We start from the raw sequence: 26,262 nt of genomic DNA, 5'->3' as shown, positions 1-26,262 counted from the left end.
GCAAGCTCTGCCTCCCGGGTTTATGCCATTCTCCTGCCTCAGCCTCCCGAGTAGCTGGGACTACAGGCACCCGCCACCTCGCCCGGCTAATTTTTTGTATTTTTAGTAGAGACGGGGTTTCACCGTGTTAGCCAGGATGGTCTCGATCTCCTGACCTCGTGATCCGCCCGTCTCGGCCTCCCAAAGTGCTGGGATTACAGGCTTGAGCCACCACGCCCAGCCGGATATTCCATTGTCTTAGGTAATTTCAATTCATTTGTAAATAATCTGATACTGCCATATCTTTGTCAGTCTACTGTGAATCTGGTTAGCTTAAGTCAGGTGTATCTTTATTCAACATTAAATTGATATTTATAACATACCAAGTGTTTGCCAGGCACAATTCTAGGAGCTGAGTACATGGTAGTGAACAAAACAAACAGGTTCCCATCCCTTATACAGATTTATTCTAATGAGGAAAACCAGACATTAATAAAACAATTATACAGATATATGAATATCAACAATCCATGATAAATGCTCTGTTTGCTGTGACAGCATGTAACACAGGAAGCTGACTTAGTATGCTAGGTCAAGAAAGGCTTCCCTGAAGAAGTCACTTGAGTTGGCAAAAGAAATGTGGACCTTTCAAAGCTGAAGACTCTACCGTGGACTGTGGTGATTCCATAGACACAACAGCACTGGTGGCCTTCCCAGGTGTTATCTCGTCATGCCACAATTCTACATGATATTTTGTCCTTGTTTTTCTCTGTGTATGCCTCCGTCTTCTGTCCAGATTATCTATGCTTCTAGATTGAATGGACACTCCTGGGGGCTGTGAATACCCAACCCCTTTTTGATATCGTGGAGCTTCTGTCTTACCCTTAGCTCGGTCAAGACACTTAGTCAACGTCTCAGAGAAATGAACTGGTTAAGACTGTCAGGCTGAGCGCAGTGGCTAACGCCTGTAATTCCAACCCTTTGGGAGGCGGAGGCAGGCAGATCACCTGAGGTCAGGAGTTTGAGACCAGCCTGGCCAACATGGTGAAATCCCATCTCTACTAAAAATACCAAAAAAAAAAAAAAATTAGCTAGGTGTGGTGGCACACACCTGTAGTCGCAGCCACCTGGGAGGCTGAGGCAGGAGAATCACTTGAACCCAGGAGGCAGAGGTTGCAGTGAGCTGAGATTGTGCCACTAGAGTGAAAACTCTTGTCTCCAAAAAAAAAAAAAAAAAAAAAAAGCCTGTTGGCCAGGCACCGTGGCTTATGCCTATAATCCCAGCACTTTGGGTGGGCAGATCACTGGGGCCCAGGAGTTCAAGACCAGCCTGAGCAACATGATGAAACCTCATCTCCACAAAAATTACAAAAATTAGCTGGAGGCAGTGGTGTGCACCTACTACTAGTTGGGAAAATAGCTCGTCTCTAGCCTCACGGTCTCCTATGATTTAAGACAATGTCAATGTAATCTAACATACCATTCTCGCTGTGTCGCCCAGGCTGGAGTGCAGTGGCGTGATCTCAGCTCACTACAACCTCCACCTCCTGGGTTCAAGCGAATCTCCTGCCTCTGCCTCCCGAGTAGCTGGGATTACAGGCGCCCGCCACCATACCTGGCTAATTTTTTTGTATTTTCAGTAGAGACGGGGGTTTCACTACGTTGGCCAGGTGGTCTTGAACTCCTGAACTTGTGATCCGCCCGCCTGGGCCTCCCAAAGTCCTGGGATTACAGGCCTGAGCCACCGCGCCCGGCCTACCACTATTTTACTTATGTATTATTTATTTATGGTTTTGAGACTGAGTTTCGCTCTTGTAGCCCAGGTTGGAGTGCAATGGCGCAATCTCGGCTCACGGCAACCTCCGCCTCCCAGGTTCAAGCGATTCTCCTGCCTCAGCCTCCCGAGTAGCTGGGATTATAACGGCGGCTAATTTTGTATTTTTAGTAGAGATGGGGTTTCTCCATATTGGTCAGGCTAGTCTCGAACTCCCGACCTCAGATGATCCGCCCGCCTCGGCCTCCCAAAGTGCTGGGATTACAGGTGTCAACCACCGCGCCCAGCCCACCACTCTTTTTTTATAGACAATTTTTTCTGAAGGATCTCGTAGACAATTCTTTTGGGAATCGCAGAGCACAGTTGGGGAAAACACAGTAATACCATCTAAGTCTCTTTACTGAGGACCTCAAAGCGGAATGGCCTCTACGGATGCCATAGAGACCAATACGGACGGAGGGTTTAAACAAGATGGTGTCCGCCGCAGCACCGCTCTATCTTCCCGGGTGAACTCTATGGCACAGCATAGGCGTTCGATTTAGAGAAGTGAAGCCGAGATGGGTGGGAACCCGACCACACTACCGCGCTAGGAAGAGTGGGGCGGAAAGACATCTCCCGCGCATGTGTGGAACTGGGGAGACTGATTCCAAGGGGCCCACCCCCCAGAGCAAGTTTTCTGAAACGTGTGAGTCGTTTAAGTTCAGTTAAAGCCGAGGTGGGGCGTATCCTGAGACGCATGCGTTCTAGACGAGACAAGTGATCTAGCGGCGTGGTCTTTTCAACGCCCGGCGTACAGACTACGTCTGAGGTGGAAGGGGCGTTTAGGATTCCGAACACGCATGCGTTCTGAGACCCAGGCGTTTCCTTTAGAGGGTGTGGAGTGCAGGGCTCCGTATTGCGCAGGCGCAAGGACTGTCCGGTAGGACAAGCGGTCTATCAAGGGGAGGGAAGAGGAGGTTGAAGAGATTAAAAAACCGGGTGCGCCTGCGCGTTGCAGATTAGTTGAAGACGCTCAGGGTTTGTGAGGGGCGGGGTCACGTATGCGCGTCATTGGCCGGGTAGGTGGGAGGGAGGGTGGAGATGGGGAGGGTGTGTGCGCTTGCGCAGTGCGGGGGTGGAGGGCGGAGGAGAAAGATAGCACGCTTGCGCGGCTGTCATAGGGCTGCTTGGTTGGTCAGTGGGGAGTCGGCGCCTGCGTACTAAGACCCGTGTGCAGCAGCGGCGGCGGCGGTAGAGGCGGCGGCGGCGGCGGCAGCGGGCTCGGAGGCAGCGGTTGGGCTCGCGGCGAGCGGACGGGGTCGAGTCAGTGCGTTCGCGCGAGGTGAGAGCGGGCAGGGCGCGCGTGCGCGGTACCTTGGTTTGGGCCCGGGAGAAGATGGAACGGCGCGGGGGTCGGGGAGGGGGCAGAGGGGAGCGGCGGTCGCCGCCGCACGGGTTCGGCCGGAGAGCGGCGCGAGGTGCGGAGAGGCGCGGGCGCGCGCCCCGGTTGGCGCGCGGGGTGACGGTTGGGGCTGGCCCGGTGACGTTGGAGCGACGCAGGGCGGGGGACGGCGAGCCGCGAGGCAGCCACGCGGGAGAGGCCGCCAGGCGGCCACGCCGGGGCGAGGGCCAGGGGCCAGATCGGCCCACCGGGGCAAGGGTACCTGGGCTGTTGAGGACCCGGCGCAGCGCGGCCACGTGAGGTGGGGGAGGGGGCTATTCGGTGAGAGGGCATGATGGGGGGGGTTGGCGGACGGCCGGGGGGAGGGGAGGCGGCGTGGCTCCGGCCTGGCGCAGTCTCTGAGGAGGGGGCGGCCGCGGCACCGGAAGTGCCCCCCACGGGAGGCTGCCCTCGGGGTCGCAGGCCGCATGGCCGAGCGTGGACCGGGGCCGCATGGCAGCGCGGGGACCCCTCCCCCCCAGGTCCCGGCCACCGGAAGCCCCGAACGGCCACATGGTCTGCAGAAGCCGGCAGCCCCTAGCGCGGGGAGAGCTAGCCCTCGCGGGGTGTCCTAGGGGGCCGGGGCTTTTGAGAAGTGGGAGAAGCCGGAGGCTCGCGTCCTGATCACCCCGGAGAGCATGCTGCAGGCATATGTTAGCGCTTCCCAACCTCAAGGGCCCCTGGAGCTTTCCTGCAAAACCCTCCTGTGAAGTGTGGCGGCCAGCCAGGTGTAAGTGGCACTCCTTCGAGCTGGGAGGCCGGAGAAATGGGGAAACTGAGGGCGTTTGGACAGGAGCCCAACTCTTCTGTCGGCCCGGGCGGACAGCGCCTTAAAGTCTCCGGCAGATGAGTTTCCCACCGTGATAGGCATTCTTCACCTTGTCACTGTCTTCCGGTTGTAACTGGTTTGGGAGTTCCACGGTTTCGAAGTCCTTAACTCTACTAGCCTAGTATGATTTTCTACTACTCACTACTACCAACCTTTTGCTTTCATTTTATTGTCATTCACCACCCCCCACCTCTCCCACTTTCTACTGACTGTACTGGCCCGGCCTGAAAAGCCGACAGGACAGATGCATCCTGGGAAAAGTGGGAGGGCCTTCCAGGAGAGGCTGGGTTCCTCGGTTCTCTTTGGGAACCAAGATCGAGGTGTTTGGCAGGGGGATCATTTCGGAAACAACTTTGCTTTCTCCCCCTTGGCTTGTTGCAAGTGCATGTTGGCGAGGCGGGAATCCCCCAAAGAGGCCTTGTGGTTTCCTGTAGCAGTGACTGGTTTGTGTGTGGATGGAGGGGGGGTGGTGTAACAGATGGGTGGGGCCTTGTCCTCCGGTCTCCACCCTCCCCCCAACATTAGCCCTGCCCTTTTGCTGGATCATAGCTGCTCACCTAATTATAGCCCTGGCTGTGTGTGGGGAAGAGGGGTGGTTGGTTTCAGTGGCAAGTAACACCTGAGTCCTCCCCCCTCCCAGGAAGTAGGCCTTTTCTCATCTCTGAGATTTGACATTCCAGCTCCCTAGAGCCTTCCTTTCCCAAGCCACCACTCTAACTTTGATTTATGCGGGAGAAACCAGCTATTCCACCCTCCCATACACACACCAGTTCTTGAGTATATTTGAGCCCAGTCAGTATTTTAAGTTCAGGAACTTTGACTTTATTTTAGGTGGGTAATGGAATACAGAGTTGGGAAAATGTTTCCAGAGAGAAATGGGATAGATTGGAGGTCCTGTTAACCTCCATGCTTATTCACTTCAGTTCTCTTCTTGGCTCTAGTTGGAATCGAAGCCTCTTAAAATGGCAGATGATTTGGACTTCGAGACAGGAGATGCAGGGGCCTCAGCCACCTTCCCAATGCAGTGCTCAGCATTACGTAAGAATGGCTTTGTGGTGCTCAAAGGCCGGCCATGTAAGATCGTCGAGATGTCTACTTCGAAGACTGGCAAGCACGGCCACGCCAAGGTTAGAATTTCACCTCCACATCTTGCCTTCCCCGTGCCTCCAGTATCCTTGGCGCTCCCAGCAGCAAGCTGCCAACAGTGCTGACTTTCCTTTAACTCTGCTTTTACTGTCTGATTCTTTTTGTTTAGCACTCAGCCTTCATACCCATTCAGACAATTACACCTGCTCCCCAGTCTTCAGCCTCTTCTGTGGTTACCCTTCTGTCCCCCCATCATTATCTGGTAGTCCCTCCGTTTCTCCAGCTTTGTGCCAGTCTCTTAACTTCAATTCATAGGCCTTTGTGCTCTAGCTATTCAGTTGCTCCTTCCTTATTCTTGGTTTTCACTTTTTCTTCCCTTGAGCCATTGTAGCTGGTTGTTTCCATCACGTTGCCCAGGGTTTCTCCAGTTCTACCAGAATGTGGCCTTCCCCTGGAGGGACTCCTGCATTAATTCTGAGCTTTCAGATCACCTTGCCGCTTCGTTCCTCAGTTCTAGCTTTCCCTTTGGAACTCTGATGCAGGATCAAACTGCCCCTACCTGCCCCATCCCACTCTCCTTGGGTTCCTTGAGCCTCCGTGCTGTCATGGGTTTTAACATTCTTGCTAGCACTTCCCTCATCACCTCAGATTTTTCCTGTCTCTTTAGAACTTCAACGTGGTTCGTTCTTGTTGAGTTTCTTGTGGTGTTTTTCCTTAATCAGTTTTTCCATCTTTTGACTTGACACTGATCTTGGGTTATTCCCTAGTATCCTTCTCTGTGCTCTTCTGGCTTCCTTATTTTCTAGCTACATAGTTATTTCTGATCTCCCTGCAAGTCCTTTTTTCTCTTCAGCTCTTTCACATTTCTTATTTTCTTATCTTTCCCCGTCTACCCTCCTTATTTCCCAATTTCTAAGCTCTTTCTCCTGGTGTCCAGAAAACTCTTCCAAACTTTTACCCAGACTCATCCCACTCCCCTAGACTCCTAGCATCTTATCTTTTATCAAGGTAACCGTCTTCTCTAAGCCTGCCATGCAGTTTTCTCTTGTGCTGTCAACCCCAATCTCAACGGTGGTTTTTTTAGCCTCTGTTGTTTTGTTTTCTTTAAGAGGCTTTACTGTTTCTTGAGTTGACTGGTTCAATTCCAATACTCCAGTCTTTGCCACAACAATGTAGTTTGACTTCCCTCATCAGGCAAGGTCACTTGGAGCCTTTGTTTCCTCCGTCTTAAGAGTTTGGTTGGGTTTCTCTCTGTGATGCTCACATACAGGTCCACCTGGTTGGCATTGACATCTTCACTGGGAAAAAATATGAAGATATCTGCCCGTCAACTCATAACATGGATGTCCCCAACATCAAAAGGAATGACTTCCAGGTATGTAGATGGTTTGGATGAGGATGGGTTAGCCATTTATGGTGGAGGGAGAAGTTGGGGGATAGGGACTGACCAGGAGAGCTTGTGCTGGGAGAGGAAGGAAATGGCAGGAGAGGATATTTGGTATTAGTTTGCTGTCACTCCAGTTTGCCTATCAGAGCCTTTACTCTCAGCCTCCCTGGGCCTACTACCTTCAGCTTCCTTCCCTATCTGCCCCCAGCTGATTGGCATCCAGGATGGGTACCTATCACTGCTCCAGGACAGTGGGGAGGTACGAGAGGACCTTCGTCTCCCTGAGGGAGACCTTGGCAAGGAGATTGAGCAGAAGTACGACTGCGGAGAAGAGATCCTGGTATGGTGCCTCCCTGCTTTTTCTTTTCTTTTCTTTTTTTTTGGAGATGGAGTCTTGCTCTATTGCCCAGGTGGGAGTGCAGTGGCTCGATCTCGACTCAGTGCAAGCTCTGCCTCCCGGGTTCTCGCCATTCTCCTGCCTCAGCCTTCTGAGTAGCTGGGACTACAGGCGCCCGCCACCACGCCCGGCTAATTTTTTGTATTTTTAGTAGAGACAGGGTTTCACCATGTTAGCCGGGATGGTCTTGATTTTCTGACCTCGTGATCCGTCCGCCTTGGCCTCCCAAAGTGCTGGGATTACAGGCGTGAGCCACCGCGCCTGGCCCCCTCCCTGCTTTTGTGCTCAGCTTTGTTCTGTACGTTTCTTCCTGAGTTCAGACATCTCCTGGCTATCTCTCTTGCTCCTCCAGATCACGGTGCTGTCTGCCATGACAGAGGAGGCAGCTGTTGCAATCAAGGCCATGGCAAAATAACTGGCTCCCAGGTGAGTGTGACAAATCCCTCACTGTCCTTCACATTTTGTTGTCCTCAGCAGATCTGCTCTAGTCTTAATTGTTCCAGGCTTAATTTGTGCCCCTAGCCTGGCCTTGTTCTCCCTATCCTTCCTGTTGAAGATTTTATCCTATCTTACTAATTTCTCTCTCCTACCTAGGGTGGCGGTGGTGGCAGCAGTGATCCTCTGAACCTGCAGAGGCCCCCTCCCCCAGCCTGGCCTGGCTGTGGCCTGGTCCTAGGCTGGACTCCTCCTACACCATTTATTTGACGTTTTATTTTGGTTTTCCCCACCCCCTCAATCTGTCGGGGAGCCCCTCCCCTTCACCTAGCTCCCTTGGCCAGGAGCAAGCGAAGCTGTGGCCTTGGTGAAGCTGCCCTCCTCTTCTCCCCTCACACTACAGCCCTGGTGGGGAGAACGGGGTGGGTGCTGCTTGTGGTTTAGTCTTTTTTTTTTTTTTTTTTTTTTTTTTTTTTTTTTTTTTTATTCAATCTGGAATCAGAAAGTGGTGGATTCTGGCAAATGGTCCTTGTGCCCTCCCCACTCATCCCTGTTCTGGTCTCCTGTTGCCCATAGCCCTTTACCCTGAGCACCACCCCAACAGACTGGGGACCAGCCCCCTCCCCTGCCTGTGTCTCTCCCCAAACCCCTTTAGATGGGGAGGGAAGAGGAGGAGAGGGGAGGGGACCTGCCCCCTCCTCAGGCATCTGGGAGGGCCCTGCCCCCGTGGGCTTTACCCTTCCCTGCGGGCTCTCTCCCCGACATATTTGTTAAAATCAAACCTGAATAAAACTACAAGTTTAATATGAAGCCCCCAACTCAGCTGCTTATTTGAATTAAATGGATATATTTGGAAGCCACAAAAAGACTGAACTCTGCCACTGAGTTCATTGGAACCCGCTATCTATTGCTGACTTGCTGTGGACCTGCCAGTCATCCCCCCACCCCCCAAGCAGCCTTGACCTATTCCAGACAGTTGGGTGGGAGGCAACACAAACAGCAGCAGCCAGGGTCAGTGGCAGGTAGATTTTATTGGCCTGGGACACACGGGGTACCCTCACCCACAGTGGGGTGGGGGGCATGATGTTGAAGATATAATCTGATGGTCACTTGTGGTAGAATCGCGGGTTCTGGCTGTGTTGGATGAAGGGGAGCCGAGGGCCAGGCTGGCTGGTAGCTGCAAAGCCCGACTGGCAGTGGTGATGAAAAGAGGGCTTTGTCACTGGGCATACTCTCCCACTTAATACCCTACTGGTAACCACCCCCAAAGAGGAAGAAAAACCAGGTGATGTGGGCCACCTGTCCTACCTAATCCTGCTTTTCTGGATCCCTAGTGTAGGGATTCTGACAGGTAAATTATATTACCATTCTTACCTTTCCTGCTGGTTGCATCTGCACAGGGAGCTGTGGGGAAGCAAGGAGTCCAGGGGCTGGATGCAGAGCCTGGGGGTGCATGGGGCGCAGAGAGGACTGCAGAGAACAGAGTCAGGGCCTGAGGCATACTGAAGCTCCCTTTAACATATCCCTAACCCTGACCTCCCAAGGTGCCATACTCACTGAGTCGGAGAAGCCAGTCTGCTGGTTAGCATGTTCCATCTGCTTTTGCAAGGACAGGGCACCACCAGGCTGGAGGAAACCTATGTGGGGAAGGAGGGGCATGTGAGATGAGAAAGAAACAGGGAGGGGAGGACCCAGAGAGCTAGAGCTCCTGCATGGGATGTTATCACCTGTCTGAGGGGGCTGAAAGTGGCCGTGCACGGCATAGGGCTGTGGCTGTGGCTGAGATAGGTACTGCACTGCAGGGAATGCTGAAGGAGCTGAGAAAGGAAAAAGCCATTAAAACCTTTTACTCGATGGCATTCCTCCTTCGACGGTGAGGAAGGCCAAGCCCCATCCCTCCTATTACTCACCTCTGAGCTGCTGACTAGGACTATAAGCTGGCTGCGTGGGTCCATAGTGAGGTGGGGGCTGAGCAGTCCCATAGGCACCACCAGGACTGCCTTGGAATTGTCCATGCTCTGGTGTCCCCGCAAAAGCAGCTGCTGAGCCCACATAGTGCCGGGTCTGAGGGAGAATGAGAACTCACCTATAAACTTGAAAGCTGAAACCCAGTGACTTGTGTATTATCTGTACGCCCCGTTTCCCCCTAAACTTAAGTGCTTGATATGTTTGTGACTTGAATACTGGTAGCAAGGATGCGTGGATGGAAGCAGTAGGGGCTGGGCATCCAATCCTCTCACCGTAAGCACTTGGGGTCCAAACATTTGTTTGGCTCTGTCAGCTGCCATGAGGGTGCCTGGGCGATTGTGTCCTCCAGGGCTCCCTAGAAAGGGAGAGGGGCTTCATGATGCTGAAATGGGAGGCTGCAACCTGTAAGAAGGCCAGTTCCATCAGGTGGTCTCTTTAGTCCTCACCCTGCATGCTGAGGAGATGAGTTCCTGTGTGGACGGTCAGGCTCTGCTGGTATGCAGCTGATGTCAGGGTGGTCAGGTCACTGGAGTGAGAGGAAGGCAGGTCAAAGCCAAGGACAGATGCCTTCTCTTTCGCCATGAAACACTAGTTCTTTTATTACTTGATCCCAGTTCCACTTGGCCCCCATTGCAGTTTTTAGCACTCTGGTCCCACCTCTGTTCCTTTCGCCTCCGTTTTTCTTCCTCATGTAAAACTTTCTTGAGCTGCAGGAAAAGCTGATGCTTCTCTTCCTGTAGGGCCAAAAGCTTCTCCTCCAACTTCAGAATCTGGGAGGGAGTGGGAAGAGAAGATGAAGGCAGGGAGAGTCAAGGGAAGAAATCAAAGCTGGGAGAGTTCAAGGGACTGCTTACTTGTTCCTTGGTCTCCTCTAGTGACATTCTCTCTTCCATCTCCTTTTTCTTCCTTCTCTCCTGTTCTTCCTTCATCTTCTGTTCCATCATCTTATCCACCTCTTCTTCCTCTGGAGAATCAGGCAGAATGAAGAAGAGGCAGGGTAGTGAAAACAATTCCAACGTTAGATTGAAGACCAGCAAAACCCGGTCATCCCAACACGCCTGTGGGCTCTTTGCCTCGAGGGGACAAGCTCCCCCATCGCTGCAACAGGGAACGGAGAGGCTTTATCAGGTGCTCTCCAAGGTCCTTCCCGTCTCAAGGGTTCTGGGGCGTGGACCAGGAGGCTTAAATCCCACCACAACGGGGCTATTCCTTCCCTCCTCTGCGCTCGGCAGCGGGCGCACTGGTTGGCTGCTGGGTTGACGCCAACTCTGAGGTACAGGAGCCATTCTGGGCCGTGTGTCCCCCCGTTATGGCTCCGGCTCACCCTGCCGCTTGCGCTCCCGCTCCATCATAATGTGCCGGTGCAGCGCCCTGGCCATGGCGTTGGAAAGCTTGGGGCGCTCCAGGAGTGCGGGCATGGTGCTGCCGTGGGCGCTCGGGCCGTGGGCGCCCGGCTCTGTCTCTGACTGCCAGACCTCAGACGACGCCTGCGGGGAGGCGGGCGCTCAGAGGGGGCCGCGCCCGGCCCAGGCGGAAGCCCGTCCGCCCGGCCCGCTCGCCGCCCCGGTCACGTGTCCCAGGAGCCCGCCACCCGGCCGGGCCCGCAGCCCCCGCTCCACCGCGCGCGCGGGCGGCGCCGGGATCCCCTGCTCGGTGCTGCCGCTCCCTGCCCAGACAGCCCGGACGCCAGCCCTCCCTACCCGCCTTCTCTGCGCTTTCTCAGCAGCTACGGCGCGCCCTGGCCCGTGCGTCACATCCGGAGGCCCGGCCGAGTTCTTCCGGAGTCACGGCTGCGGCCGGCCTCACAGGTTGGGTGAGAGAAGGCGGAAGCGCGCTGCGACGGGTGCCCGCGGCGTCCAAACCCCGTAGCCGGGAACGCGGGCGACGAGGGCTGTATACTGGTCTTAGCATCCTCCGCTCTCTTTAATTTCGCGGGCCCACCTGGTGGCATCCCAGGGGACGCGGGCCCCGGAGCGGGGCGCGCGAGAGAGAGGACGAGGCGGAGGCTCTGAGACGGTGTTTATTGGCTCCTTAGAAATCAGAGTCAGTAACAACTGTACAGAGGCCCCCATCTTCAGTGCGCCCACCCTTCCCCACTCCCGCCCGGTGGCCCCGGAAAAAGCAGCTTCATGTGGGCACAGGGAGAGACTCCTCTGGGATTCACAGTAACCAGAAACAAAAACGGAAATAAATTAAGTGATGTGGGGAAGGGGAGTAAAAGGGAGTCATGTTCCCCAAATCAGTGCATGAAGAGGGGTACCAGGGCGTGGAGCTGGGCTCCCTCGGCTCCTCCCATCAGACAGAGTGCTGGGCCTCCAGACACGGAGCTGTGCCACTTGCCACCTACATCTGAGAGCCTGCCTACATGCTCCTGCGCGGCTGCCAAGCTCCAGCACCTGCGCATGCCACGAGTCACGGGAATGAGGTGGAGGCAGTCGCCAGAGTCCATGGGCCCGAGGCCCGACTGTGCTTGTAGTATTTGTGTCTCACCCCTCATTCCACCCGTACCAGCAGGGCATAGAGGAGTGTGGCCCCCTTCTCCTTAGTGACCCACTCAAGTTCGGCTGGACTGAAGTGAGGGTCAGGAGGTTCTCCAAGGGCAGCGGAAGGGGGTCCCGGGGTGTAGGAGCCAGGGCGCACACACACCTGGAACGCCACCTGAGCCTGGTGCGTCCGCTGGGATTTGGGGTCCCGGAATCTGTCAAACAGGAAAAAATAAGGGAGTGAAGCCTCTCTCCCCATCACCTCCCCCTTGCAAAGTCTGTTCCAACCACACAAGCCTTGCTGTACCTAGGAAATACTCCCACCTTATAGGAACTTCACTCTAGCTGCTCTTTCCACCTGAAACGCTTCCTCCCAAAGCCTGCTCAGCTACACCCTTCACTTCCTTCTTCAAGCCTTTGCTCGAATCTCTCCCACCTTCTTATGATGCCCACACCAACCACACTGCTGTCTCCTTCGCCCCACCCTTTGTTTCCATAGTCCTTACTACCTTTAAAAATACTAAATACTGGCAGGGTGCGGTGGCTCACGCCTGTAATCCCAGCACTTTGGGAGGCCGAGGCAGGTGGCTCACGAGGTCAGGAGATCGAGACCATCCTGGCCAACGTGGCAAAACCCCATCTCTACTAAAGATAGAAAAATTAGCCGGGCTTGGTGGCACACGCCTGTAGTCCCAGCTACTCAGGAGGCTGAGGCAGGAGAATCGCTTGAACCCAGGAGGTGGAGGTTGCAGTGAGCTGAGATCATGCCACTACACTCCAGCCTGGATGACAGAGCAGGATTCCGTCGCAAAAATAAATAAATAATAACTAATAAATACTTATTATGTATGAACATTATACAGAGAAAAGGCAGAGGTTCCGCAAGTTTCCTTTTTTTGCCCACTAGAAGAGTATATAAGTGGTATTTGTTCAATGAATGAAAAAAGGGCTGAGTTGGAGACTGGCAGCTAGCAAGAGGAGGTGCGAAAAGGGGAGGGCAAATCATGAAGACCCCGGTGGCTGCACTCGGGCCCTCTCCATCTGAGCCCCTGGAGATCTCTCGTGGCCCACCCCTCCCAGTACTCACTGCACTTTGGAGGCCAGGGTCTCGGCCCCAGCATATTGAAGGGAGGGGGAAAGCAGCACAGGAGGGGGCTGCTCCTCCCGAGGAGGTGCACAGTTCTCGCCAGGCTCCTCGAACCCTACCCCAGGCTCTCCCTTCAAAGGACGGCAGCTCAGGATGGAAGCAGTACCTGGGAGAAGAACTGGGTCAAGACAGCCCTTTTTATTCCTCCACAGCCCCCCAGGCTCAGCCCACCTTGCATGGGCCTGCTCCCCAGTACCTGCTCCCAGCTCCCCTCGGTCCAGCACTCTCCGTACAGCTGCAACATTGCTCCCATGATAGGCCATGTGCCACTTCTTGGTTAGTGTCCCAGCCTCCAGGCGGGGATTCACTCTAGGAGGTGGACAAGCGGGGCAGATAGAACGAAGGACACTGGCTCCCCAGTGGAGGAGCTTCACGAGGCTCTTCCTTAGGCAGGAAGTTCCTGGCACTTCCTGGCTTTTCCTTAGACAGGAAGTTCTATCACGTCTTCCATGCACCTTCTTGGGATCTCCATTTCTCCAGGGGGAAAACAGTAGGGGAAAGGCATGACCCTGCCCATATGTACCTGAGGTTGAACCTGCACCAGCCAAAGGGCAGTGCGTATTCCCGGGGAGGCTCCCCTCTGCGCCTGTGGGCCTCATCTCCTCGCAGCTTCCGGCAAGACTCACAGTAGCACAGGCTTCGCTTTGGCGGAGGCATGAAATAATCTTCTGCGGGACAGTAAGTAGCAGGCTTGGTGCTGTGGCTCCCACCCTTGATCTCAGCCACACTGGCACCCTTCAGCTGCTCTCCACGGCTCTGGGCCTGGCCCTGGGGATGAAGTCAGTTCTGGGGACTGGGACTCACCAGGAAGCAGCAGGAGTTCTCGGAAGCGAGAGCAAAGGGCATGGTACTCGCAGCTCTTTAGAGGACTAGCGGCCGGTGGTGGGCCCCAGCACACACTCTCTTTGATACCTGAGGGAGCAGAGGGGCACAGGTCACAGGAGTTAGGCTAGAAGGGTAGGGGCAGGAGAGTAGGGGCAGGAGCTGGGTCCCTTTGGGCTGGCACACCGTCCACCATGTCTGCTTTCTCCATGTCCCCTTGGGTTCCAGCACTTTTCCCACTGGCAGCCCCTGGCTCAGGGTTCACGATTGTCACCTGCAGGGGAGAGGGTAGTCAGACAGAGCTTGGTAAGACCCCAGGGCCTGCTGATTCTGGAACAGAGACTTCCCCGTCCTGGACGCCCAGACTCTTAGGCACCCCTCCTCCCTGCCCCCACTGCCACTAACCTGCTCACACTGCCCATAGAGGTCCACAAGCGCGTGGCAGGGCTGGGGCACATCTGGCACAGCTACCCCCTGGTCCACCCCATTAACGTGGAGATGCAGCCCCCCAGAGCTGTCCAGCCGCAGTCCCACGATGGTGCCTTCAGGGCACGTGTCCAGATTCGGCCCAAACTTCTCACAGATCTGGGAGGAGAGACCGGCTGTCTTCCAGAGGTCACACTCCACCACAGCAGCCGTCCTGCCCTTTGCTCTGCTTCCTGCTGCCAGTGCCTTGGCTTTGCCTCCACGCTTGCCTGCTGCCGAGACTCTCCTCCCACTGCAGTTACCTAGAGCCCCTCCTCTTCCCCAAAACTGGCACATTCTCAATGGCAGGGACACCGCAGGAAGCAGCAGGCCTAAAACTAACCAGGCAATGCCACTCATCCTTGCCTGCCCATTACCGTCCCCCTTTTACACCTGTGGTCCTACCTCCAAGGCTAGGGGCCCACTTCTCCCTTCTGGCCAGCCCTTCCCTAAACACAAGACTGGTCCCACCCCTTCTCTGTGGCTCCTACTCACCTTGAGACCGTTGTGGAAGACCCCACGGCCCCGCAGCAGCCAGGCTGCCCGTTTGAGGGCACAGGCAGAAGCCGGGAAGTTGAGCCTCTCAGGCGCGCAGGTGATGACTCCCAGAACAAGGGAAGATGTCCACTGTCGGTTTAGGAAATCTATCCGCACCTGGGGAAGAAGAAACTACTCCATAATCACAGCCTCCTGGGAAGAACCAGGCTCCCTACCCCAGCCAGGGAGGGAATACTGCATCTCCCAGAATGTGGCCTGGGATGCTGCCTTTTCTTATGCATGGAAGGACCAGAAAATGCAAATTCAGTTGTTTCTTTCCCTTTTTTTTTTTTTCTAATAATAATTAAAAAGAAGAACCATCAGCCGGCACGGTGGCCCACACCTGTAATCCCAGCACTTTGGGAGGCTGAGGCGGGTGGATCACCTGAGGTCAGGAGTTTGAGACCAGCCTGACCACCATGGCGAAACCCCGTCTCTACTAAAAATACAAAATTAGCCAGGCATCGTGGCACATGCCTGTAATCCCAGCTACTCGGGAGGCTGAGGCAGGAGAATCGCTTGAACCCGGAAGGTGGAGGTTGCAGTGAGACGAGGTCGTGCCACTGCACTCCAGCCTGGGCAACAAGAGCAAAATTCCATCTCAAAAAAAAAAAAAAAACAAACCCTGTTTGAGCCATGACCTTGCTGTTGCCTCTGTAACGATCTGTCAGGATTCTTATTCGTAGGACTTCCTTCATCTAGCTAGCTTTTTTTCTCTTTTTTTTTTTTTTTTTTTTTTTTTTTTGAGACGGAGTCTCGCTCTGTCGCCCAGGCTGGAGTGCAGTGGCCGGATCTCAGCTCACTACAAGCTCCGCCTCCCGGGTTCACGCCATTCTCCTGCCTCAGCCTCCCGAGTAGCTGGGACTACAGGCGCCCGCCACCTCGCCCGGCTAGTTTTTTGTATTTTTAGTAGAGACGGGGTTTCACCGTGTTAGCCAGGATGGTCTCGATCTCCTGACCTCGTGATCCGCCCGTCTCGGCCTCCCAAAGTGCTGGGATTACAGGCTTGAGCCACCGCGCCCGGCCTTTTTCTCTTTTTTTTTTTTTCTTTTTTTTTTTGAGGCGGAGTCTTGCTCTGTCGCCCAGGCTGGAGTGCAGTGGCCGGATCTCAGCTCACTGCAAGCTCCGCCTCCCGGGTTTACGCCATTCTTCCTGCCTCAGCCTCCCGAGTAGCTGGGACTACAGGCGCCCGCCACCTCGCCCGGCTAGTTTTTTGTATTTTTAGTAGAGACGGGGTTTCACTGTATTAGCCAGGAGGGTCTCGATCTCCTGACCTCATGATCCACCCGTCTCGGCCTCCCAAAGTGCTGGGATTACAGGCTTGAGCCACCGCGCCCGGCCCTCTTTTTTTTTAGAGACAAGATCTTGCTCTGTCTCCCAGGCTAGAGTGCGGTGGCGCGATCTTGGCTCACTGTAACCTCTGCCTCCCAGGTTCAAGTGATCTTCCCACCTCAGCCTCCTGAGTAGCTGGGATTACAGGCTCGTGCCACCATGCCTGGCGAATTTTTGTATTTTTTTGCAGAGACAGAGTTTCGCTATATTGCCCAGGCTGGTCGCAAACTCGTGAACTCAAGCGATCCGCCTGCTTTGGCCTCCAAAAGTTCTGGGATTACAGGTGTGAGCCACCGTACCTGGGCTCATCTGGCTAACTTTGATATATCTTTCCGTTTGTAGCAAAAAGGCACCTTCTTCTGGAAAGTCCCCTCTGCTCCCACATATAGGATCAGGCATTTCCCTTGGACTCCTCCAGCCTGTCCCTACTGCTTCCCTCACCAATCGCCAGGTAGGGACTTCGTGGTACCTGACTGACAAGCCCCATTACAGGCTATGAATAAAAGCCCAGAAAGCTCATCCAAGTGGCTTGCTTTCTTTTTCTCCACCCATAAAGGCCTTTCTTCAGGAGGGTTGGTCATGGGTCACTGTGGAGCGAGAGGAGCTGGGGACAGGGAGGGAGAGCCCACCTGGACCAGCAACTGGGGCACCAGAGGCTGGTTGATGACAACGATGCCCTGATTGTAGCTGGCCACCCGTGTGGCTGTACGGTTCCCATTAGACAAGAGGATATTCTTCCCATGGTTCTCCAGGAACTCGAGGGTGGTGGGTATAATACCCACTTCATTCTGGCCCTGGTGTGGAGGAAGAGACTAAGCTGCATGGGTTGCCAATGCCAGGACCGACCCACCCCACTGGAGTTTGCACAGACCCTGAGTGTGAGCCTCCACCCAATGATCAGAGAACCCAAAAAAGGCCTGGCATCCAATGGCCCAGCAACTGCCCATCCATGTGCACAGCAGGCCATGCTGCAGCCTTACTCCCAGGCCATGCTCCTCGCCCTCGTCATCCTCCTCGCCCTCACTGCCGGTGTCTGAACTGGGGGAAGGAGGCTGGGTGCCTTCTGACTCCTCCAGCCTTGTGGAACTGACAATCGACACACTGCGGACTGGCCCGTAGAGATCCAACACAGCCCACACGTTCTGGGAGGCACACAAGACCCAGAAAAATCAGAGATCAGCGGAAGACCTCAACCATCCTCCCAGAATCCAAGGAAGCATTCAGGCCTACCTTGGCAATGCCAGTGGCTGCAGGCCCCATATCCTCTCCATCCACCAGGATGTGCATCGTGTCATCTGCCCCCCGACGAACACCCACACGGCTCCCCACCTAGGACCAAGGTAGGACAAGGACAGATGATGCTCAGCCCACCCCTCCCTGCCAGCGCCACTCCCAACCCCTCCCCTGTCCCTGGAGCCAGCCACTTCACCCCCAGCCTCTCTAGGTTCCGGCCATAGTTCATCCTCTGGAGCTGCCCATCGCGCCTCACTTCACAGCTGGATACCATCCAAGTGGTCTTCGTCCGGAGCTCTGGCAGGGAAGGAGGCAGCCCTGGGCCACTGCCACCTGCTCCGGGTCCCATCTCCCCTGGGGCTAGTGTGGTCAGTCCCAGCCGCAGGGAACCTGCCCACTTCTCATCTAGCTCTTCCACTTTCACCTATGAGACAGAGAAAAGAAGAGCTGGCCCTGTCGCGACGGGCCTGGCAGCCAGGCCCTCTGTCATATCGCCTACCTCAAAGACTTCCTCAGCCCTCAGCTCCTTGGTACTGAAGACAAGGCCATGAGCATAGCCAGCGGCACGCACTGCCCTCGTGCCATCCTCCTCTAGAGTGACATTCTTGCCGCAAGTACTGTGGAATCGGTGAGCCACGCCAGCCACTGTGAAAAGATGGCACCAGAGGAAGGGGTAGGATCGGGGCAGCAAGCTTCAGATGGAACAGAGCAAAGCTTTCAGATGAAACAAGATGGGGGTACCAACGCCCCATCTGCCATCTGCCATTACTCCTCAGGGCCTCCTGACGCCTCTTTATTGTTGGTTTTTTTTTTTTTTTTTTGAGGCACGGTCTCGCTCTGTCACTCAGGCTGGAGTGCAGTGGCACAATCATGGCTCACTACAGCCTCGACTTCCTGGGATCCAGCGATCCTCCCACCTCAGCCTCCCAAGTAGCTGGGACCACAGATGCACGCCACCACAACTGCCTAAATTTTGTATTTTTGGTACAGACGGGGTTTCGCCGTTTCCCAGGCTGGTCTCAAACTCTTGTGCTCGAGCGATTCACCCGCCTTGACCTCCCAAAGTGCTGGGATTACAGGCATGAGCTACTGCGCCCGGCCCTGATACCTCTTTTCACCACAGCAAGACTCACTTCCAAACCTGGCATGCTCAGTTTATGGTGTCCTGGCCCCTTGTGGCAGGGAAGTGTCCAGGCTCTAAGTACCAAGTGTAACCTCCCCTTACTGGCTGCTTGCTACCGTGTGCTGTCCCTTCCCTTGAGCCAGCAGCTACCCCAGCCAACTGTCTTTGCACAGCTGCTCTAACCTGGAAGCCCTGCTCCTCAGGTGCACAGCAGGCAAGCCCAGCCCATCCAGCCCCAGCCCTGCTGCCGCACCTGGGGAGTGCAGTGGGAAGGACTTCTCGGTGGCAGTGTTGCTGGTCGCCAGGCTGTTGTCCATGGGGCCGGTGGCATTGGTGATGGACACTTGGACACACTGGCCATAGAGATCGACTACTGCATACACCTCTGGGGAGGAGAGGGAAGGTCAGAAGCCTGACAACCAGGTGGTCTGGGCTGAGGGTGGCAGGCTGAAAGCCACATAGTCACCTTTACCCGGAGGCAGGCCCGAGCAGGCAGCGCCTTGGTCCTGGCCATTGATGAAATAGTGCAGGTCGCCCTTGGCAGTTCGCATCATGCCAATGCGTGCACCTGTGCCCAGCGCATCCAGGTCACACCCGTAATTGTTGCGCATCGTGTTACCGTCTTGCATGATGGCTGTACCACTGGGGGGATGGCAGAAGGGGTGAGTCAGCCTGCCAGCTTCAAATTCACATTGGCCCCTGCCCACTCCCTGCCTGTCAGAACCTTCCAATGCCTTGGGCTGGGGTCTTGATCTGGGTGTAAGGCCCAGTCCTATCTCCTTTGTCCCTGGGATCCTCTCAGGGAAAAGCAAGAACTGCCTAAGATGAAGGAGGACTGAGCCCCTGTGGGCCTGAGCAGGCCTTCCCAGAATCCCAGAGAGGGGACAGGCAGATCCCCTAGGTCTGTCACTGCCCACAGCCACCACAGGCCGAAACCTGGCTTCCCTGATCCCAGCCAGCTCCACCCAGCCCTAAGCTGGCCCCCAAAGCAGGAAGCCCAACCTCAGCATCCATGTGTCATAGTCAATGTCTGTCATGGTGTTGGGGAATTCCAGGTCTTCAGGCCGAATAGCAGTCACCCCTGGGAGGAGGCAGAGGTAAGTCAAGGCCGGTCCCCCAAGGACAGACATCCAACGGCCCCCAACACACACACACGCCCCTCACCAGCCTCAATGGAGCCTGACCAGCGGTCCACCATCTTCTGAATGACAATTTCAAACAGCTCTCCATCCCGCAGGGCCCTGCCAGGGAGTTTGGTGATCAGAGAGAGTCTACTTGGGTGGCTGAGGCTGGGCAGGAGGAAGGTGGGGACATGAAAGTTGACAGACTGACCGGTTGGAGATGACGATGGCATCATTGAACTCGCTGCGACAGTTGTGGCGGAGGGCAGTGCGGCCCCCATTGGTGATGACTGCGTTACTGCCGTGCAGCTGGTGGAAGCGCAGGTCAGAGCCCCCCGCCCCTGAGGATGGAGAGCTTGGAGACACCTGGTTATTCCCCTCAGGAAGTGGTTCAGGAACTGGAGACACCTCTGTAAAAGTGGACATCATCACCCATTAGATCTCTAAGTGTCTCTCAGACCTCCCAAGGCCACCCTAACCCCTGGCCCCAGCCTAGCCCGGCCCTCACCCACGTCGTCCACAATGGTGGCCTGGGCCGCCTGGCCATAGAGATCGACGACAGCATAGACACCCGGGGGCACGTTCCAGGCAGCAGGGCCCTGAGTCATCCCATTGACAAAGAAGTGGAGAGTCCCGTCCTCCCGCCGTACCACGCCCACCGTGTCCCCTGCCTTGGAAGAAGGGGGTGCTGGAGTGAGGAGTCAGGCAGAGTTCCTGCCGGGGCTGGTCCTACATCAGCCCTGTGGTGTTTGTGATGACCGCTGCGGCCGCCAGGCGGCGCACCCACTTTCCCACCTTGAGGCGGTCCAGGTTGTGCCCGTATTCATCCAGGATGGTCGTCCCATTGTGCATCACCCCATTCCCAGTCATCATCCAGGTCCCTGGGAGGACAAGGAGCAGTAGAGGACATGAAGGGAAATGAAGGGCTCCTCTCCTTTCCATAGCAGCCCCCACAGAACTCCTGAGCCCACAGCCCATCTTGCCTTTTCTTTGACGACTAGCTTTCTTCCCTGAGCAGGACAAGAAAACTCTGCAGCTTCCAAGACAGCCACAGCCCTGCCCACGGGGCACTCTCTAGCCACTGAATGAGTGGTCACAAGAGTGACAAGTGAAAAAGAAGCTGGAGAACAACTGCCAGGGCTTTGGGGACAGCTTCCCCCCAAAACCCTGTCCTGGCCCTGTCCTTCCTGGGAGCTCACCAGAGCGCAAGTTGGTCATGGTGGAGGGCAACTGGAGGTAGGCAGGGTTGTGGGTGGTGACACCAATTTCAATGGAGCCAGCCCATTTGTCCACCATCTTGTCGATGCGCACCTGGAACACCTCTCCATCCCGCAGGGCTCTGCTACTCAGCACCACGCCATGATTGAAGTCATCGGTGGCACTGAGGGGACAGCAAGTGGACAGTCAGATCCCCAACACACGCTCTCAATGTGCCAAGGCTTAGCCCAGCAATGCCTGCCAACATTCACAGCCCCAAGCCAAAGAACTAAACCTCAACCTCCAGGAAGCTGCCCCCGCCAGGCTCCCTCTGCCTTCTACTTCTGGGCCCTGCCCCCCTCCCATTAGAACTCCTTCTTCAGGCTTCTCCCCACCCCATGGGCCATACTGGGGCCTCAAGGCAGTGCGTCCCTCGTGGGTGATGGCTGCCTTCTGCCCACAGTTGGGGTGGAAGAGCAGGCGCTCAGGTTCTGCCTGAGCGGCAGGGGCAGCACGGCGGAGAGCGCCCTCGGGGGACAGCGCCCGCAGGATGGCGTTGTTGCGGCGGAGACGGTCACTGTGGTTGTTATTGTGGACGATGGTCACCTTCACGGCCATCCCGTACAAGTCCACCACGCCATACACCACTGGGGGCGTCAAGGGGGTTGCCACTCCTGTTGCAGGAAGGTACAGGGGTGTGGGAGTGGGCAGGGAGAATGAGGGGAGAAGTCAAACACGGAGACCAAGCACCAAAGAGAAGCAGGAGGATGAAGTACAGCCCCCAGGCCCAGCCCCACCGACAGCCCCAGCCCAGAGGCCCTCTCTGAGCGACCCTTACCCTGATCGATACCATTAATGAAGAAGTGCAGGGCAGAGTTGGACTTCCTTGTGAGGCCAATGTGGTCACCCTCCTACTCAAAGAAGAAAAATAGTTCAGAGGAGTCCCGAGGCCTGCCCAGCACCCCACTCCACACAGGAACAACTCCAAAAGGTATTCGCCAGAGTCTCAGACCATCCTGGAGGACAGGTCCTGGGTCCTTGTTTTCCAGACATGACAATTTCTACATTTCCTCAATGCTCCCCGTGAGTTAGGCACTGAGTTAAACCACCTCACAGACATCAGCTTCGACAAGTCTCAGCCTATGGAATAAGTACGACTTGTAGGCTCATTTTAGAGATTGCAGGGGCTGGGGGAGCAATGAAAGAGGAGAAGCTTCTTGCCTCGGTTCGCCACTACAAATGGGAAAACAGTAAGAGGAATTCAACCATCTAACTCCAAAATCTGAATGCGGAACTCTTGGGCAACTCTGCCTTCTCGGAAGGAACCTTGAGGTAGAAGATACAGGGACTGGCTCTAGGTCACACAGGAGACACTGCTTGGTGCCCTGGCAGGGTCATAGAGTACCTGTGGCTCTGCTGGAAAGTGGCCCGAGGATCTGTGCGCCAGCCTCACCTGCAGCTCATCCAGACTGAATTCGCAGTACTCCCGGCGGGTGCCCTTGCCATTGGTCAGGATCCCACAGCCGCTCATCATGATGGTGCCTGGGTGATGGTGGACACTCGGGTTCAAGTACGGGGCTTCCTTCCCCTCAGCAATACCAGGCCCGCACCCCTGCCCCTGCCCAGGGCTGGTACCTGACTGGAGGTTGGTCATGGTGGCTGGGTACTCCAAACTGTTGGGGTTGTGGGTGGTGACCCCAATCTCAATGGAGCCTGACCACTTATCAACAAGCTTATCGATACGGATCTGGCATTGAGGGACAGAAGGGAGAAGCAGGGAATGTAAATGCAGAAAGAGACCTTCAGCCCTTGGTTCTTCCCCAGGACCCACCCTCCTAGCACCCATGATCGAGCCCTATCTTTAGCTCCCAGGGGTAAGGCGCCAATGAGACCACAGGACTTTGCACACCTCAAACATCTCATTGTCCCGAAGTGGGCGGTTGGTCATGACAACCCCATTGTTGAATTCGTCCAGGGGCCGCCGGCGTTCAGCCGTCTTATTATTGTTGCTGAGTTTGATGAGGGTTCCACACTTTTCATGAAAGAGCAGGGCGTCGTTGGAAGTGAGGATGGGCGAGGTGGCAGCACCGCTAGACCCCAGGCCTTCCCCTGCTGGCGGGGAGCTCAGGTTCACATTGAGAAGCCCTCCATTGTAGGCAGACAGGATGGTGTTGCTCACCACCTCAGACAGCTCCATGCTGGCAAAGTCTACAGCAGCAGGATGGAAGAAGGAAGCTGGGAAGTTGGGATGAGGCTCTATACCCCCAGACCAGGTGCCTCTCTCCCTGTCCCTTCTCCTGAGGGTCCTCCCTTGACCACCTCACTTCCCACTCCCCTTCCCAGGGCCTCCCCAAAGCCCTCACCATTATGCGGCTCAAGGCTGTTAGGAAACGTCTCCGGCCGGGCCTGCGCTGGGGACACCATGAAGGCTGGGGACCAGGTGGGATGGGAGGGGAATAAGGGTTCAGTCCCTGCTTCAGGGCTCATAGCCAGGAGACACCCCCCATCCTCTAGCTCCTGCTTTCCCATTCAACAGACTTGGGGATCAGGGTGGCCCTGCCCACACCCAGTCTGTCTTGTCACTGTATTTCCCCCATTCTGTCCCCACCCCACCACCACTGCCCTAGCCGTGTTCTCACCTTCATCAGCAGAGGTACCCTGTTCAGCCAAGGCAGAGTCTTCAGTGGAGGCCAAGGGCTCAAGGGGAGGTGTGGGGATGGGAGTAGGGGGGCTGAAACCTGGCTCAGGGGGTAGCACGGTGATCTGAGTGCACTTGCCATAAAGGTCCACAACGGCCCAGACACGAGGGGGCAGGCCTGTGGCGGCCACACCACAATCCCGCCCATTCACCCAGAGCCGAAGCTCCCCAGCAACTGTGCGCTCCACACCCACGCGGTCCCCTTCGCCAAGCTGGTCCAGGTCCTGACCATACTCCTCCAACACAGAGCGTCCATCTCTCAGCACAGAGCAGCCCGACACTACCCACGAGCCCCCCTTCAGCCCCGTGGCACTGCTTGGAAAGTCCAGCACACTGGGGTCCAGCGCTGTCACCCCAATCTCAATGGAGCCACTCCAGGAGTTGACCTGGGATAGGGGTATTGGACAGAGACTTAGAATGGGCCACCCTCCATTCCACAGGCCACCATATCTTCCCACCTCTCAGACAGCTAGCTGGCTTTCTGTCTCTTGGAACACTAATCCAGAGGTGCAGACTAGTGATTTTCTGGACTCTGTCTCGGTAATTATTTGGGCTTTCCTTTAGCAACTCTGCTCTCTACTCAGTGTTTACTATACCACTCCTTTCCAAGCCAAGCACGAATTCCTTGGTTCCAGTCTCCTGCCTCCTCTAACTTCCCTAGCCTCTATGGCTCTCCAACCATCCAAATTCACCTACTTCCTATACCCACACCTCTTGCTCTTGTGTATCATTCATTCCCTTCCCCTGGCCTAATTCTCTCCAAGGATCAGGCTCTACCCAGATTTAACCTCCTCCCAAGTTCTTTTTCTGTAAGCCTGACCTCTTCACTGAATCACACACACCTCCCTCATCCTGGATTATTTCTCCTCACCTATCTTTCTGGCACAGCCTGTAAGTGTGTCCTTCAGTGTTTTTTTTTTTTTAGACAGTCTCACTCACTCTGTTGCCCAGGGTGCAGTGCAATGGCATGATCTTGGCTCACTGCAACCTCTGCCTCTCGGGTTCAAGCCATTCTCCTGCCTTGGCCTCCAGAGTGGCTGGGATTACAGGTGCGCGCCACCATGCCTGGCTAATTTTTAGTAAAGACGGGATTTCACTATGTTCGCCAGGCTGGTCTCGAACCCCTGACTCTAGTGATCCGCCCGCCTTGGACTCCCAAAGAGATGGGATTAGGGTTGTTCGTTCCTTGGTATCTTTCTTCACTTGTCATCACCTCTCTGACATCTCTCCATCCTCCATGCTCAAGAAATTGTACCAGGAGGCCTGCTCCCCGCCATTTTAGTGGGTTAGCCTTCCTGTCCCTTCCCTGGTTCTGGATCTTGAGAACACTCAAGCTCTTACTGTCTTCTGCAAACTGAATGTTTCTGCTTCATGCTGTCTTCCTGGCCGCCTCCCGGTGCTCTATGGTCTTTCTGTTCCCTCTCGGTGCCCAGCGATGTGGGCTACCCTGGCTGTCCTACCCCGTCTCCCTCTAGTCCCCTCCCACCACCCTCCACATTTCGGTTCCGCGGTACCAGCGCTGCACCTTGCGGTCGATGCGGACGGTGAAGACGCGTCCATCGCGCAAGGGTTCTCGGCTCAACACCAGCCCGTGGTTAAACTCCTGGCCCGGCTGCTGCCGCCGCGCTGTACGCCCACAGGCCGACAGGCTCACCAAGCGCCCAGTGCGCGGGTGCAGCTCCCCGCCGCTGCCCAGACCCCCGTTGGACCCCGGTCCTGAGCCGCTCCCGCTGGGTCCCCCACCCCCGCCCGGCCCCGGTCCGGGGCCTCCCCCAGAGCCCCCACTCCCACCCGACCCCGCCGCCATCTCCGCTGACACCGGGACAGCGCGACAGCCGCGCTTGGCGGCACCGTGGCAACCGCGGCGGGCAGACACTGAGGGATACGACCAGGGACTGAGGCCAGGTATGCTTTACGGCACTGCCGGGCAACGAAGCAGCCCGTGCTAGGAGCTGGGGACGACCACGGTGAGAACAGAAGGACGACGGGGTCGGGAGCCTCGCTTTACGGCATAGCGAGGTGATGGACTGGCTCCGAGGGGGACGAAGACTTGGGTAGGGAGCTTTTGCGACAGTGGGGGGAAGACACGCCCACCTCAGGCATCTTTACGACGGTGGGGTACTGGAGTCCAAACGCTTCTGCTTTGCGACAGCGGCACCGACCACCCTGCCCTCGCTAGGGGGAGGTGGCACCTTGAAGCACTCATTTTACGGCACGAGGGGGGGATTGTCTCCCCTCGGGATGCACGCTCCAAAGCAGCGTGAGCCGAGTCTGCAGGACCTAGAGAAGCGGTAGTGAAAGTCTAAGTGAAAGTCTGCCCGCCACCCCACTGAGACCGAAGTGTCTTGTGACAGCGCCGCAATCCTTCCACTTTGCCTCACACCTCTCCTGATTGGCTGAGCGAGCCGACTGGCGGTGATGGGGGAAGCTCGTTGATGATTAAGTCAAGCCCAGCCTTAACTCCAACTCAACCAAACTATTCCATGTTAAGGCCACAAAGAGTCTAGAGAACCCCCGACAGGCAGTTTCAAGCGACAGCGCTGACGACCCCAAAAGATCTCCCCTAGAGCTATTCACAAGCCCCCAGCCCATCTCCCCGACGCTCACGCTCAGGCTGGAGGACCGTGACGTCACAATCGAGGCTTCTTGCCCCCTGGCCTGGTCCCCTGACTGGGATTGGCTGGTTTGGATGAGGGTGGTGATGGAGAAGGGCGGGAACAAATTGCCCAGACAAACAAAGAAAGTCTTTGGGTGGGACACAAAAGAAAGGGGCAAGCGGAGGGACCCCCAGCCAGTGTCTCCATATAGCCTTGATTCCGCCCGCCGCAG

The 26,262-nt window shown here is 56.0% G+C and overlaps 3 protein-coding genes across 6 annotated transcripts; 1 reads left to right on the top strand and 2 right to left on the bottom strand.

The window, feature by feature from the left end:
- Positions 1 to 2,359: 2,359 nt before the first annotated feature.
- Positions 2,360 to 8,117, top strand: EIF5A (eukaryotic translation initiation factor 5A). Its single transcript, XM_033184795.1, is given in 7 exon segments — positions 2,360 to 2,400; positions 2,402 to 2,438; positions 4,944 to 5,129; positions 6,359 to 6,463; positions 6,684 to 6,815; positions 7,225 to 7,298; positions 7,467 to 8,117. Coding segments are annotated over 6 exon segments (549 nt in total). The 5' UTR covers positions 2,360 to 2,374; the 3' UTR covers positions 7,288 to 7,298; positions 7,467 to 8,117.
- GPS2 (G protein pathway suppressor 2) lies at positions 7,793 to 11,054 on the bottom strand. Of its 2 annotated transcripts, none has more exons than XM_033184792.1 (11): positions 10,980 to 11,054; positions 10,600 to 10,762; positions 10,130 to 10,239; positions 9,933 to 10,045; positions 9,722 to 9,801; positions 9,548 to 9,630; positions 9,218 to 9,371; positions 9,035 to 9,124; positions 8,865 to 8,944; positions 8,682 to 8,777; positions 7,793 to 8,497 (listed from the first exon to the last, which is right to left on the bottom strand). In XM_033184792.1, the coding sequence occupies exons 2-11, from the start codon at positions 10,691 to 10,693 to the stop codon at positions 8,414 to 8,416; spliced, it is 984 nt and encodes a 327-aa protein (XP_033040683.1). In that variant the 5' UTR covers positions 10,694 to 10,762; positions 10,980 to 11,054; the 3' UTR covers positions 7,793 to 8,413. The 2 variants fall into 2 exon arrangements, with proteins under 2 accessions (XP_033040683.1, XP_033040685.1); XM_033184794.1 differs by having other exon boundaries at positions 10,976 to 11,044.
- Positions 11,055 to 11,277: 223 nt separating this feature from the next.
- Positions 11,278 to 25,464, bottom strand: NEURL4 (neuralized E3 ubiquitin protein ligase 4). Of its 3 annotated transcripts, none has more exons than XM_033184791.1 (29): positions 24,959 to 25,464; positions 23,375 to 23,819; positions 23,099 to 23,164; positions 22,645 to 22,943; positions 22,371 to 22,482; positions 22,189 to 22,277; positions 21,574 to 21,646; positions 21,145 to 21,409; positions 20,738 to 20,919; positions 20,334 to 20,419; positions 20,047 to 20,209; positions 19,750 to 19,948; positions 19,582 to 19,658; positions 19,420 to 19,498; positions 18,884 to 19,059; positions 18,671 to 18,802; positions 17,794 to 17,939; positions 17,491 to 17,718; positions 17,292 to 17,390; positions 17,042 to 17,203; positions 16,691 to 16,849; positions 14,688 to 14,846; positions 14,133 to 14,312; positions 13,914 to 14,001; positions 13,710 to 13,817; positions 13,429 to 13,573; positions 13,102 to 13,214; positions 12,846 to 13,011; positions 11,278 to 11,973 (listed from the first exon to the last, which is right to left on the bottom strand). In XM_033184791.1, exons 1-29 carry the CDS (start codon positions 25,238 to 25,240, stop codon positions 11,769 to 11,771), a joined length of 4,683 nt encoding a protein of 1,560 aa, XP_033040682.1. In that variant the 5' UTR covers positions 25,241 to 25,464; the 3' UTR covers positions 11,278 to 11,768. The 3 variants fall into 3 exon arrangements, with proteins under 3 accessions (XP_033040682.1, XP_033040680.1, XP_033040681.1); XM_033184789.1 differs by having other exon boundaries at positions 11,286 to 11,973; positions 16,691 to 16,855; positions 24,959 to 25,462; XM_033184790.1 differs by having other exon boundaries at positions 11,286 to 11,973; positions 16,691 to 16,855; positions 18,890 to 19,059; positions 24,959 to 25,257.
- Between the last annotated feature and the right edge of the window lie 798 nt (positions 25,465 to 26,262).

The sequence above is a fragment of the Trachypithecus francoisi genome, unplaced genomic scaffold (assembly GCF_009764315.1).
Source record: "Trachypithecus francoisi isolate TF-2019V2 unplaced genomic scaffold, Tfra_2.0 Lachesis_group20, whole genome shotgun sequence".
Classification (NCBI taxonomy): Eukaryota; Metazoa; Chordata; class Mammalia; order Primates; family Cercopithecidae; genus Trachypithecus; species Trachypithecus francoisi.
Note: the sequence above shows the minus strand (reverse complement) of the source record. Positions and strands in the feature narration are given on the sequence as shown.